At 46.5% G+C, this 13,046-nt stretch overlaps 1 protein-coding gene across 1 annotated transcript; it reads left to right on the plus strand.

Annotated features, from left to right (window-relative positions):
* Nucleotides 1-5,288: 5,288 nt before the first annotated feature.
* On the plus strand, nucleotides 5,289-12,753 carry Spata31f3 (SPATA31 subfamily F member 3). Its single transcript, XM_050156117.1, has 5 exons — nucleotides 5,289-5,432; nucleotides 5,883-5,928; nucleotides 6,672-6,732; nucleotides 7,646-8,100; nucleotides 12,452-12,753. Exons 1-5 carry the CDS (start codon nucleotides 5,289-5,291, stop codon nucleotides 12,685-12,687), a joined length of 942 nt encoding a protein of 313 aa, XP_050012074.1. The 3' UTR covers nucleotides 12,688-12,753.
* Nucleotides 12,754-13,046: the final 293 nt, after the last annotated feature.

Raw genomic sequence — 13,046 nt, forward strand, 5'->3', positions numbered from 1 at the left:
GTAAAACTGTGCTTTCTTTAGCTAGATAGAAACCGTTCAAGTTATCTATTTCTGATTGAGCCTCCATAGTTAAAACGTAAGTTGTTAATCTCTTAACCCGCTTTGTGCTGCTGGAACAGAATGCCACAAACTGCACAATTAAGAAGAATAGAGATTTAGTCCTTCAGCTGTAAACTGGGAGGTCCAAGCTGAAAACACTAGACCAGAGGGTCCTGATGAGAACTTTCCTGCTGTGTTCTCACATGGCAGAAATCAGGAGGACGAGGGAGTAGAGGCTGTGTCCCAGATGTGAGGACGAGGGAGTAGACTGTGTCCCAGCTGTGAGGACGAGGGAGTAGACTGTGTCCCAGCTGTGAGGACGAGGGAGTAGATGCTGTGTCCCAGCTGTGAGGACGAGGGAGTAGATTGTGTCCCAGCTGTGAGGGTGAGGGAGTAGATTGTGTCCCAGCTGTGAGGACGAGGGAGTAGAGGGTGAGGGAGTAGATGCTGTGTCCCAGCTGTGAGGACAAGGGAGCAGAGACTGTGTCCCCAGTGGGCAGAGAGCTGAAGAGAGGACGTGCTTCCACAATTGCTTTGAGAGTTTGCTTCCTAAGACTGTTCCCTTATCAGTTAACTTTTTGATATGTGTATTTTGAGGGAATATATTCAAGCCTTTAATTTTAGATGTCAATTTATAGACATTAAAATGTCCATATTACAACTTTATTATCCCTTTAGTATCTTCGAAGTTTGAGTTGGTCACCTCTTCTCGTTCTTGGCCTTGGTAGTTTGTACACTTTCTCCGCAGCCCCCACCCCCCATTTTCCTATAACTTCCTAGACTATGAAGGACACTGGCCTTGAAGAGGTCCCATAGCCCTGCTGTGATCTTTGGCCTGGTGTGAATCATACTGAAGTTTCTTTACCAAGCTTCTTGGGTTTCCTAAGGTGTCCACAATAAGTCCATGCCCCAACATTAAATAAAAAAAATTGAGTGTGAAGGTAAGGACAGAAGTGGGGTGTGATGGTCCACACCTCTAATCCCAGCATGGGAGGGCAGAGGCGGGCTGATCTCTACAAGTCTGAGACCAGCCTGGTCTACATAGTGAGTTCCAGAATAACCAGGGGCACCTAGAGAGACCTTGTCTCAAAACGAACAAACAAAAGAGAGAAAGGGAGAAAGAAAAAAAAAACAAAGATAAGACATAATTTCATCCAAGTCTAGAAATTTCGCCCTTTTGGAGGTCAGTTGATATCAGATATATCTAAATAACCTAGCACTCTTTTGCATAAGATTTTAATCAATATTTACTTAATATAATAAGTTGCTAGATCCTCCCCCCTAGAGATTCTGATTCATTTTGTCTGAAGTAAGGCCTGAATAAAGGTATTTTTACAGCTTCCCCGAGATTTGACGGCTGAGAGGCTCTGGAGCGAATGACCTTGTAAAACCGTTCTTCAGGGCGGACACTGCTGGGGTGTGGGATTATTAGGTGGGCTTGTGCTGCCCTCTAGTGGCTCCGTGGAGGTTCTTTCGTTTCAAGGCGTGGGTACTGAATTGTGTGCAATGCATTAGCAAAGATGCTCGTGTGTGAAAGATGGTCGTGGATCTCTGTCCCCAGAGCCTTAGAACATCTCGGATGTCACCACTGTTTCAGATCCAAGGTTTTCTTGGAGAGACAACACTGACACCCATGGTGTATCTCTCCAGATTTTCTTTACAAAGCCATGTGCCCCACAGCACCTATGAACTTACAGCCGTGAACAGCTTCCTGGAGAGATCTGACGACCATAGCACTGCAGCAAGACAATGGGAGCAGGATCTGCCTTAAGCTTGTTTCCAAGAAACAAATGAGTAAGGGTCCCTACTGCGCTGTGGACACCCAGAGTCCACAGGGGCGTGTCATAGGTGTAATGGCCTTGCTTCCTGTTCAGATACGAGATGATGTGAGAGCCACATGCTCCTGACTAAAAACCGCCGAGTGTGTCCGCCGCTCCTTGGTGCCTTTGTTCAGGAACTCTGGTCCCACGGTGGTGCACTTTGTGCAGGCACCTTCTGCCAACAAACCCCAAACCAGCAAAAAACCTATGCTGGCGGGTACTCACATGCATTTTCCTAGCACAGGGTTCCACCTACCTCAGCGCCCGTCCTGGGTGTGGATGGAGAGGAGGGTGTAACAGGAAGTCTTAGTGGCGTGGTGAGGTCACAGCGGCTGTGGGGTCACCTGTGTGGTAAATGGGGCACTAGCAGGAGCTGGTCCAAGGTTTACAGAATTTGTTGATTTTTGCCTGGGAAAGAGAAGTCAGGAAGTCAAGCTCAAGATCTGCCATTGTAGCCTAGAGGGCAGCAGACGCCCGCTGGAAGTTAGAGCCTGTCCACTGAACCGACTAAAACCCAGTTGGCAGAGGCAGTGTGCCTCTGCAGTCCTAACACTTAGGGGTTTGGGGTGAGAGGATCTTTAGAACCCAGGAGCTCAAGGATTAAAAAAAAAAAAAGAGTTATACAGATTGACTATCTGAAAGGTTTGAGATTTATAGACATGTTTGCACACACAAAAGCCCACCACGGCATCACTGAGGTTTCATGGAAACCTCACAGATGTAGACCCAAGGTTGCTTAATGCACCCGTGCTTTGACTATGACCCGTCATATGAGATTAGATATGGAATTTTCCATGTGTGGAACCATGCTAGGATTTTTAGAAAGTTTTTGGGATCTTTTGAGTTTCAGAATAGGGATTCTCATCAGTTAAGGAAATCTGCTACTTTTAGGTGCACGGACCTGCCGATGAGGGGTTGACATGCTGATCGTAAGAATTGTGTCACTGGAATGAAAACATCTGACAGACAGGAGGCTGAGGTTTATCTTGGCTTATTTACAGTTTCAGTTTTCATAGAGGAGAAGCATGGCGGAGCGGCGCAGCCTGTGGCAGTGGGAACATGAAGCGCTGGTTGTTCCCATGGTGGTGGGCCAGGAAGTAGAGAAAGGGGAACAGACCAAGATCTATAACCTGGAAAAGCCTGCCCTGGTGAGCTGCCTCTGCCAGCTAGACCCCTCTCGAGGTTTCCAGAGCCTCCCAGAGTCAAAATAGGAGCCTGTGGGGGTTATTCCAGATTCAAACCTTCACGCTGCTTTTCACTTGGCTTTTGCTAATCTGCCGTTTCTTACTCTTTGTTTGCAGAAACTTCTCATTCCTATCTCATCTTGGCACTTGCAAATTTATAAAAGATGTTGAAATGGCTCAAATTCATCTCATATTCACATGGAAACTTTCCCTAAATCATCTTTAATCTAAAAATTGATTCTGTGTTGCAGATAAGAGACACGCAAGGAAAACACTCACTGATCCATTTATCCAATAATTTCCAGAATATTCTTCCTTGCAACTACTTTTAAAAGTCCTATAACCACAATTCTAAAAATCATGCTATGATATATTTAGCATAAAATAAACCCATCATTTTGGTAACTTTTCTTGGCTTTATTTATTTATTATATTCTTTTGGCTTTTATTTATTTATTATATTCTTTTGGTGCTGGGGCTCAAGCCAAAGCTTTATACCTGCTGGGCAAAGGGTTTCTCCCTGAGCTCTGTGTCCATCCCTTAATCATTTCTAGGTGGATAGTTCAGAAGCTGGGGTTAAAGGCGTGCGCCACCACCGCCTGGCAAGATCGCTCTTGATCAGAACAAGAATTTCTCAAGGAGATTGTTGGAGACACACTGTCCTGTCCCTAAGGACCATGAAGCTGACATTAACGTGTGAGTCCGTGAACATAGGAAGGGTATGGGTTGGGGTCAAATGGGGTAAATCTTGCTATGCCTGGGGCTATTCACATGTTCATCAACACCATTTCAGTCAAATAGTGTAACCACGATGGTTTCAAACAAAGATTTACTAGTTGGTGGCCCTTGACAAAAGGCATGCCACTAACATACCTAAAGGAATAAGCCAGGTGCCACAAGACCTGTGGAGACAATTGTGAAGAATGAGCCTGGACTGGAGCCTTCAAAGCGAGTCTTGTCATACGCTCCCGTGGAAGGGGCTGTTCCCACCAGCATCCTACCCTTTTCCAGGTAGGTTGCACAGTCTAGCCTAGCCTTTCTCAGAAATATTCAGAAGTGCAGCAGCCAGATAGGTTTGGTTTTTTTGGTTTCCCCCCTTGGCCTGTTTTACATGATCCTCTTCCTAACCCTTTCAATACTGGCTATCAGTCATTACCTGTGACATTAAATTATGCTTTTAAGATTTAGCACTATAATTCCTGCCCAAGCCTGTTGTGTGAGTTTTAGTTGTCTCCCCAGTACATGGAATTTCTGGTATTGCTCTGACTTAGCCTCTGTCTTGCTTAGTGGATGCATTGTGCATAAAGACTCAGTTATCTGGAGACAATTGCCAGACCATGGAATTAACACAGAACGGAGCTGCCATAGCATAGAGTAGGGAGGGAAGCAGGAAGGGGTATATGTCACCTGCGAATGTGACATCTTCCTCCAGAACTCCTCCCCTCCCCCGAGACATTGTTTCTCTGTGTAGCTTTGAAGCCTGTCCTGGAACTAGCTCTTGTAAATTAGGCTGGTCTCAAACTCACAGTGATCTGCCTGCCTCTGCCTCCCGAGTGCTGGGATTAAAGGCGTGAGCCACCACCACCCAGCCACTGCGACATCTTTTGTCACAGGCTCTGTGGCCTATACAGACAACCGACACCCTCATCTGAATGTTGAACCACCTCATAATTTTGTAGTGATGAGGCGAGCTTGCCTGCTTTTCGTCCCGCCCGGCTCCCACATGGTTAGCTTTACACCCAAAATAACAACACACAAATTGTATTCATTTAAACACTGCCTGGCCCGTTAGTTCTAGCCTCTTACTGGCTAACTCTCACATCCTGATAACCCATTTCTAATAATCTGTGTAGCATCACGAAGTGGTGGCTTACCAGGAAAGATTCAGCATGTCTGACCTGGCAGCAGGCTCCATGGCATCTGCCTGACTCTGCTTCTTTCTCCCAACATCCTGTTCTGTCTACTCCACCTATCTAAGCTGCTGTCCTATCAAAAGCCAAGGCAGTTTCTTTATTAACCAATGAAAGTAACACACAGACAGATGGCCCACCTACTCCAAAATTTTATCCAAGATAGACAAATGTTTTAATTCTCTGCTTGCTTGGTGGAGCAGGAGGGCTTTGTGAGGTAGTTTGATGGCCTGGGTATGCCTTCTGTGAGGCAGAGAGCCAAACTCTAGAATTTGGAGGCTTTGCATTCTAACACCATGGAATTCTGGGGGAGGGATGATTAGGGAAGTCGAGTGATGTTGGACCCTAATTTTATTCTGTGGGATGTGGGATACCCACTATATAAGTATGGATATATCTTCATTATTGCATTAGTTATTTGGCATGTGAAAAGAAGCTACCAGGGATTAAGGTTGGGACCTGACAAGAGCTGTTACAAGGTAGGGGAATACTAACCAGGCCTGAATCTGTTGTTTATAAGGAGAGGTTTACCCCCTCACCGCCTGTTGGTTACTTACCCCTTGATCTTTATTTTTTAATGAGGATTTCTTCACTGGAGCCCAGATCAGCTCTGGTTGGTGGACGTTTAGGATCTTGGATGACGGAAGCCCTTTGGGTACTAGCGTTGCCTGTCGTTTAGCTTGTCCCGTCTTCCTGCTTGACCCTTGAATCCACCACAGAGCTTGTCTATGAAATGGGATGGAAGATGTAGAGTATGGAAGAGTCTCGAATTGGGGCAGAAATGGGAGAAACAGGGTGATGGAAGGGGGGGGGAGCACAAGGCTGGAAGACAGAAGAAGATTAGGGGTTATTTCTGGGTTTTGTTTCACTTTAGACATGAAAAAAAGTTGGTGTTTCTACTTCATATTCTAATATTTTTGTCTTTCAAGTGTTATCGAAGAATCAAGCACAGGCCTAGAGAGAGAACGCCAAAAGGTAAATCCCAGTTTCTTTGACTCCCTACCTCTGTGGGTGAGGTTCGCACAGATTCTGGGCCCCCGCGCTGACTCCCTACCTCTGTGGGTGAGGTTCGCACAGATTCTGGGCCCCCCCCCGCTGACTCCCTACCTCTGTGGGTGAGGTTCGCACAGATTCTGCCCCCCCCCGCGCTGACTCCCACACCAGCAGTCAGGTGTTTCCAACCCTCGGAGACTGTGCTATAAACCAGTGACAACCAAAAAAGACGTCTGTGGTGGGAAAGAGACCAGGCATGCTCCGTCTCCCGTCTGACCTTCCTGAGATAAAGTACAAGGATGGGAAGCCAATATCCTTAATTCTGTCATTTGCGAGTTTTTAAAGCCCGGTGGAAGCCACGTTACTTCCATCTTTGTCCTCCACAAAATGGGCACTAACTGCGTGGTTGTGAAGATCAAATGAAACTGTGTGTATAGGACAGGACCACAATTAGCGGTACACAGAGCATTTACTCTTTGGGTTGTGGGTCACCTGCCCTTCAAAAGCCTTCAGCTTCTTTTTGTTGTTGTTGTTTCTCAAGACTTGGTGTAGCCCTGGCTGTCCTGGAACTCACTCTGTAGATCAGGCTAAACTCACAGATCCGCCTGCCTCTGCCTCCTGAGTGCTGGGGTTAAAGGCGGGCACCACCACCCAGTGGCCTTCAGCTTATACATCACCCCCTCAACCTTCCAATCTGCCTAACCCTCTCTGTCCTCCTCCTTCAGCTAAGAGAACGTCCAAGGAAGAAGCTGAGAAACTGCAGAAGCTGCTCACTATCATGAAAAGGTGAACTCTTCTTTCTGTGGTCTTCCAGGTCCCAGCCTGGCTCTCTGATGGTTGCTTAGGCTGGCCTGGGCAAAGGATGGGAATGGGGGGCTGTTGCCTAGAGAGATACACCATGGAGTGTCTCAGTCCAAGCTGAGAAGCTTGCCAGGGCCGAGAGGGTTTGTATGTCTCTCACGAAGGAGAAGTCACCCATTTTACTCTGGGGTCTGAGTAGTTCTGCCTTTCAGGGTTGACTAGTGCTGGTGTTGCTCCTGTTGTGAGGATAGTTTTGTCAAGAGAATAGGTTTGGCATAAAGAAGCCATGACTGTCCCATCTCTGGCTGAATTCTGCTGACATACACACGCGTCTCCTCAGAAGGCCTCTCTTCCATAAGGCCGGTATCTGGGATACCTTCAGTCAGCCATCTTATACTCCCCCTTGGACTTCTATAGAATGGGATTGATTCCTAAGAGACGCTGGGGACAGGGACACCCACAGTTCTTAGAGTGAGGACCTTGTTTCTCGGTTGAATATACTATTTACCAGGCACCAAGTTTCTCAGATTCTGCCCCCCTCCCAAAAAAAAACTGATTTGGCCCTCACATGGTGGTGTCCTTGGTGCCGCCCATCAGCTAATCCCTCTTATCTACCTGGTTCTTTTCATCTAGTTAGTTCAGCTTCTCGGTAAGGTTGGCAGAAACCTGACCCAGGTTTCCAGTCCTCTGAGACAGGTTGTCTGAGACCTGTCCCCAGACTCTCAGCTCAGCCACAGACCTCACCACCTGCAATTTTCCCAGGAAGAGGAGCAGAGGGGGTAGACTCCTGGAGGTATAGGCCCAGGACTTGCAGGGTGCAGGAGGGAAAGCGCTCTTTCCCCGCTCCTGAGGAGGCAGGCGCCATGCTGTCTCTAACAGTTGCCATTTTCCTTCCTAGCCACGGCTGGCTTCCTCAGGAAGGAAGTGTCCGGCGGCTCCTGTGCTCTGACCCTTCCTGCGCCATCTGCAATGCGATGGCTCTGGAAATTCAGCAGTTGCTGGGGTATGAGAACAAAGAGACCTGTCTGACCACGCTGAGACCATCACAGACCTTTTCTAGCCTGGAGGCATTGGCTTCGTCGAAAGCGTTGCTTGACAGGAGTTCCCAAGACCCCAGAGACATTTCGGGGGCTTCCAGCCTCACACCATCACCGTCAACAGATCAAAAATCTTCAACTCAGTCAGCTGCCCCATCAACCGGTGACGCCAGCTTCCGATATTACCGCGGTGATCATCGGCAAAAGCAGGAAGCCCAGGGTGCAGGCTCTCTGTCTTCCTCAAGTGTGGAAGAACCCGGGGCTCCCGCAAACCAGCAGAAGAAGAAAATCACGAAGCTTGTCTTGAAGAATGAAGGTCAGCAGCCCTTGAGTATTAGATTCCTTCTTTTTCCGGGTACCCATTGCTTCCTGAACCTGAAACAATACCCTATGATCCCACATTCATGTCACCTGCGGTTCCTATGTCCCAAAGGCCCCAAGGTGCCTGTGAGAATAGGAAGACAAAAATGCATACATTCTCACATTGAGCTTTCCCTCCTTCTGTGGAGGAGTTCCTGGGGACATTTATAGCACACCACTTTACCACTTCCCATATTTTCAAAGCCCAGAAACCCGACAATGGACAACCACTGGAGGATGGGTTACCATCCCTCGACTCTAGCGGCCTCAGAAGGCCACTGCAGAGTAGTTTTCACCTCTATCCCATTGCCTAGGCTCTACTTTCTCCTTCTTTTAGCTGTGTTTAAGTGGTCTTTTTAAAACATTTTTTTATTGTTTTTATTGAGCTATATATTTCTCTGCTCCCCTCCCTTTTTTCCCCTCCCCTTCTACCCTCTCGCATGATCCCCATGCTCCCAATTTACTCAGAAGATCTTGTCTTTTTCTACTTCCCATGTAGATTAGATCCACGTATGTCTCTCTTATGGTCCTCTTTGTTATCTAGGTTCTCTGGGATTGTGAATTGTAGGCTGGTTTTTCTTTGCTTTATGTCTAAAAGCCACTTATGGGTGAGTATATGTGATATTTGTCTTTCTGGGTCTGGGTTACCTCACTCAATATGTTTTCCATTTACCTGCAAATTTCAAAATGTCATTATTTTTTTCTGCTGTGTAGTACTCCATTGTGTAAATGTACCACATTTTCTTTATCCATTATTAGGTGGAGAGGCATTAAGTTGTTTCCAGGTTCTGGATATGACAATCAATGTTGCTTTGAACATAGTTGAGCACATGTCCTTGTGGTACGATTGAGCATCCTTTGGGTATATACCCAAAAGTGGTATTGCTGGGACTTGAAGAAGGTTGTTTCCTAATTTTCTGAGAAATCGCCATACTGACATCCAAAGCGGCTGTACCAGCCTGTACTCCCACCAGCAATGCAGAAGTGTTCCCTTTACCCAACATCCTTTCCAGCATAAGTTGTCATCAGTGTTTTTGATCTTGGCCATTCTTACAGGTGTAAGATGGAATCTCAGAGTTGTTTTGATTAGAATTTTTCTGATGTTTAAGGATGTTGAACAGTTCCTTAAGTGTTTTTCAGCCATTTTAGATTTCTCTATTAAGAGTTCTCTGTTTAGGTCTGTACCCCATTTTTTTATTGGATTATTTGTTCTTTTGATGACCAATTTCTTGAGTTCTTTGTATATTTTGGAGATCAACCCTCTGTCTGATGTGGAGTTGGTGAAGACCTTTTGCCATTCTGTAGGCTGCTGTTTTGTCTTGTTGACCGTGTCCTTTGCTTTTCAGAAGCTTTTCAGTATCAGGAGGTCCCATCTATTAATTATTTCTTTCAGTGTCTGTGCTGCTGGGGTTATATTTAGGAAGTGGTCTCCTGTTGCCAATGAGTTCAAGTGAACTTCCCACTTTCTCTTCTATAAGGTTCAGTGTGGCTGGCTTTATGTTGAGGTCTTTGATCCATCAGGACTTGAGTTTTGTGCGTGGTGATAGATATGGGCCTATTTTTATTCTTCTACATGTTGATATCCAGTTATGCCAACATCATTTGTTGAATACGCTTTCTTTTTTGCAATTTATATTTTTTGCTTCTTTGTCAAAAATTAGGTATTTGTAGGTGTGTGGACTGATATCTGGATCTTGGATTCAGTTCCATTGGTCCTCCTGTCTGTTCTTATGCCAATACCAGGCTGTTTTCAGTACTGCAGCTCTGTAGTAGAGTTGAAAGTCAGGGATTGTGATGCCTCCAGAAGTTCTTTTTTTGTACAGGCTTGTTTTGGCTATCCTGGGTGTTTTGCTTTTCCATATGAAGTTGAGTACCATTCTTTTGAGGTCTGTGAAGAATTTTGCTGGGATTTTGATAGGCATTTAATTGAATCTGTAGATTGCTTTTGGTAAGATTGCCATTTCTACCTACTCAAGAGTGTGGGATATCTTTCCACTTTCTGGTGTCTTCTTCAATTTCTTCCTTCAAAGATTTAAAGTTTTTGTCATATTTAAGTGGCCTTGAAGGAGTGTGTGTTTGGGGTGGTGCGGTCACATTGAAACTCACTGTGCCATCGCTAGGTCTCTTTCTGTAGTTCATCTTCTGCACAGTGGATTTTGAGTTTGCATTTAGGGATCTTTCCACAAGAGGAGAGTTATGGCCTTTCTTATTCAATTACTCCATTATGTCTGTATTGCCTAAGATTTCCTACACTTCAGATATTACCAGCTTCTTCCCCACTTTTCCAAACTTGGGCATTTCCATTGACAAACCCAGATTAATGTCCCAATTCTGGGCCAAGGGTGAAGTCTTGGTGTGCCACCTGTGAACATGGCAGTGGTAGCCTCAGAGGGACTGGCCTCTCATCCAGAGAGCTCTGTAGATGCAGAGAACCACGTAACGTATAAACCCTGAGATGTGTTAGAGCCTGTCTCATCAGATCAAGGCATCTGCCTGATAAAAGGCAATTTCCGACCTCAAGAGGGTAGGGAGCAGCCTTGTCCTGGAGTGTGCCTGCTGGAGTTCTACCTCCAGCAGCGGTTGAAACAGAGGGTTGATTTTATTATCGCTGGAACCGGTCCCTAAAGATTCAGCAGTCTATCCAGCTGCTTCTAGCCCCTGCGGAGCAGCAGCGCCTGCCCTAAGCAGCACAGCCCCGATCTTTGGTATGTTTTCCTCGGCCAGAACCCTTGAGAATGATGGCGTGTACTGATCTACTGCAGCAACAGGGCCAGTCCACAGTTGATTGGTTAGACCAAAACTTTGTGGCAGAGCCCACAGAGGGCACGCAAGAGCACCACCCCCACATCCCTAACTTCTGAGACTGAAAGTCACTGTCTACAGTACCCTCAGGAGCTCTGACAGCAACTTGGTTCTGTTCTTCCCTGGAAAACAAGTCTGAGCCACATAGATAGTAATCAGATCAGACTGCTTAGCACCGACAGGCCTTGAACAGCAGCGACAGTCTCTCCAGATGTGGTTACTGCTGCCCCTAAGCTGCCCAAGCCTTGTCTCACACAGCCATTTAGGAACTGGAAACAAATTTGCCTTCCTGCCAGGGCTGCCTGCTATTTTTTGGTTCTCTCCGAGCTATTATTACCCTGGCAGTTTTAGCTAATGCGCAATCACAGAGATGAGTCCTGAGCCCATTAGAATCTCTGATTCAGTCTTAACCTTAATAGTGGCATACTAAATCCTGGCCACATGTTCAAAGCACCAGTACGCCATATGCAGAGATGTAGTCCAGGCTGAAGCACAACTCAGGCCGTGTTCCTGCCGTTCCTTAATCACTCAAAGTACTTATCATTCCCAAACTAAATTTCTACCTCAAAAAGAAATTCCTAGCGATATGTTTGGAAAAGTCCCATTCAGATAGGAGGACAGGGGACACTTTTTGGCCAAAGAATACCTCCACACTGGAGACCTCTGGGGATCTCAGCCAGTAAAGAAAAGCACGGCTCCAAGAGTCCTATCCCCCAGGATCCCCAAGTCCCTTAGATCTAGAGCGTGTCTGCTTGAAAGAATTTCCAGCTGAACTCTGAGCAGAGAGCCCTAAGGTTCTGCCCATTGTGCCTCTGACATCTCACAGTCACGTGGGACACCATAGACACCCAGGTTTTTTGTGTGTAGCTGGGGACCAATATCAATAATCCAACCAGAAGATTCCCTGAACCCCTCAGACCAGAGTGAAGCCTAGTTCTTACCTAAGCATGGGAAACAGCGGACCTAGTGGACTCCAAGTAGACACTTTGCTGAGGTTCATGGGCCAACAAAAGATTTCTAAGCAGAACCCCAGGGCTGCTTACCTTCCCACTGGCTCGTTAGGATCTCTCTCAGGCAGAATTTTAGTTTAAGCAAGTTTCTTTCAGTGAAGAGAGGGATTGGTGAGACCTCTGTCAGTAGAGTCACCATCTCTAGCCCCTTGGCTTTTGTCAGTTTCTTTGCTGGTACCCAGAGCATCCTTCAGGATTCCTTGGGACAGATAAAAATGTTCTGCACATCTGTTAGGCTAAACCAATGTTTATTTCACCCAGTGGTTCCTGGGGATGCCCAGCCTGGGGTGCCCAGTTCTTACAAGACCAGACCTTACAATGAGAACTTATTGGGCCATCATCTACTGATCCAGTATTTGTGGGACTTCATTTTTTAAATAGAAAAATTTCAAGGTGGAATTCTTCCAGGCCATGTTGTAGGGGTGAAACTTGGTAGGGCTGAGAGTTGGGGGGGTCTGATGGGGAAGACTACTCACTGGAGTTCCACCTTTCCAGAGCCCCCAGAAGCTGAAGGGGAAAATAAGATGACGTTCTTTTCCCACTGGGTTAACCCTGAAGTTAACTGTGAACAGCTGGAGGAACCCATTGTCCTGTGTAAGTCTGAAACAGAGGCCAAACCCAAGACTGCAGAGCCCCCAAAGAACCCGACTCCTGTCAGAGACCGCACGGGAGCCAACATGAAGTCAGCTACAGAAGACCGGAAGGCCAAGCCTCTCTGTGCCAAGAATTAGCATTTGACTTGCGTCGATTTCTACAGTGCCTACCCAGTCCCAGCAACACCCACTTTGGCCCAGCCAACCCTGGGCCTCATGGCTACTCCCACGACTGCCTCGAAAATTGTCCACAGCTGATTTGCTGTGAACACCTAGCTAGGAAATCAGTAGCAGCTACTCACTTCAGCAGAAGGCACTGGTTAGCACAGAGAGGACCAACCATTTCAAGCCGAAAGAGTCTGTAGGTTCCCAAAGCTCTGCACCTTCCTTAACAAAGACTGTCAACTGTCCACTGCCATCTAAGTGAGGCATGGTATTCTCCAAATATACTCTGCCTATAAGCAAAAACACCGGTATTTTTCTTTGTTTTCATTGCT

Source organism: Alexandromys fortis, unplaced genomic scaffold (genome assembly GCF_014885135.2).
Source record: "Alexandromys fortis isolate MF-2015 unplaced genomic scaffold, M_Fortis_MF-2015_v1.1 scaffold_92, whole genome shotgun sequence".
Taxonomy (NCBI): domain Eukaryota; kingdom Metazoa; phylum Chordata; class Mammalia; order Rodentia; family Cricetidae; genus Alexandromys; species Alexandromys fortis.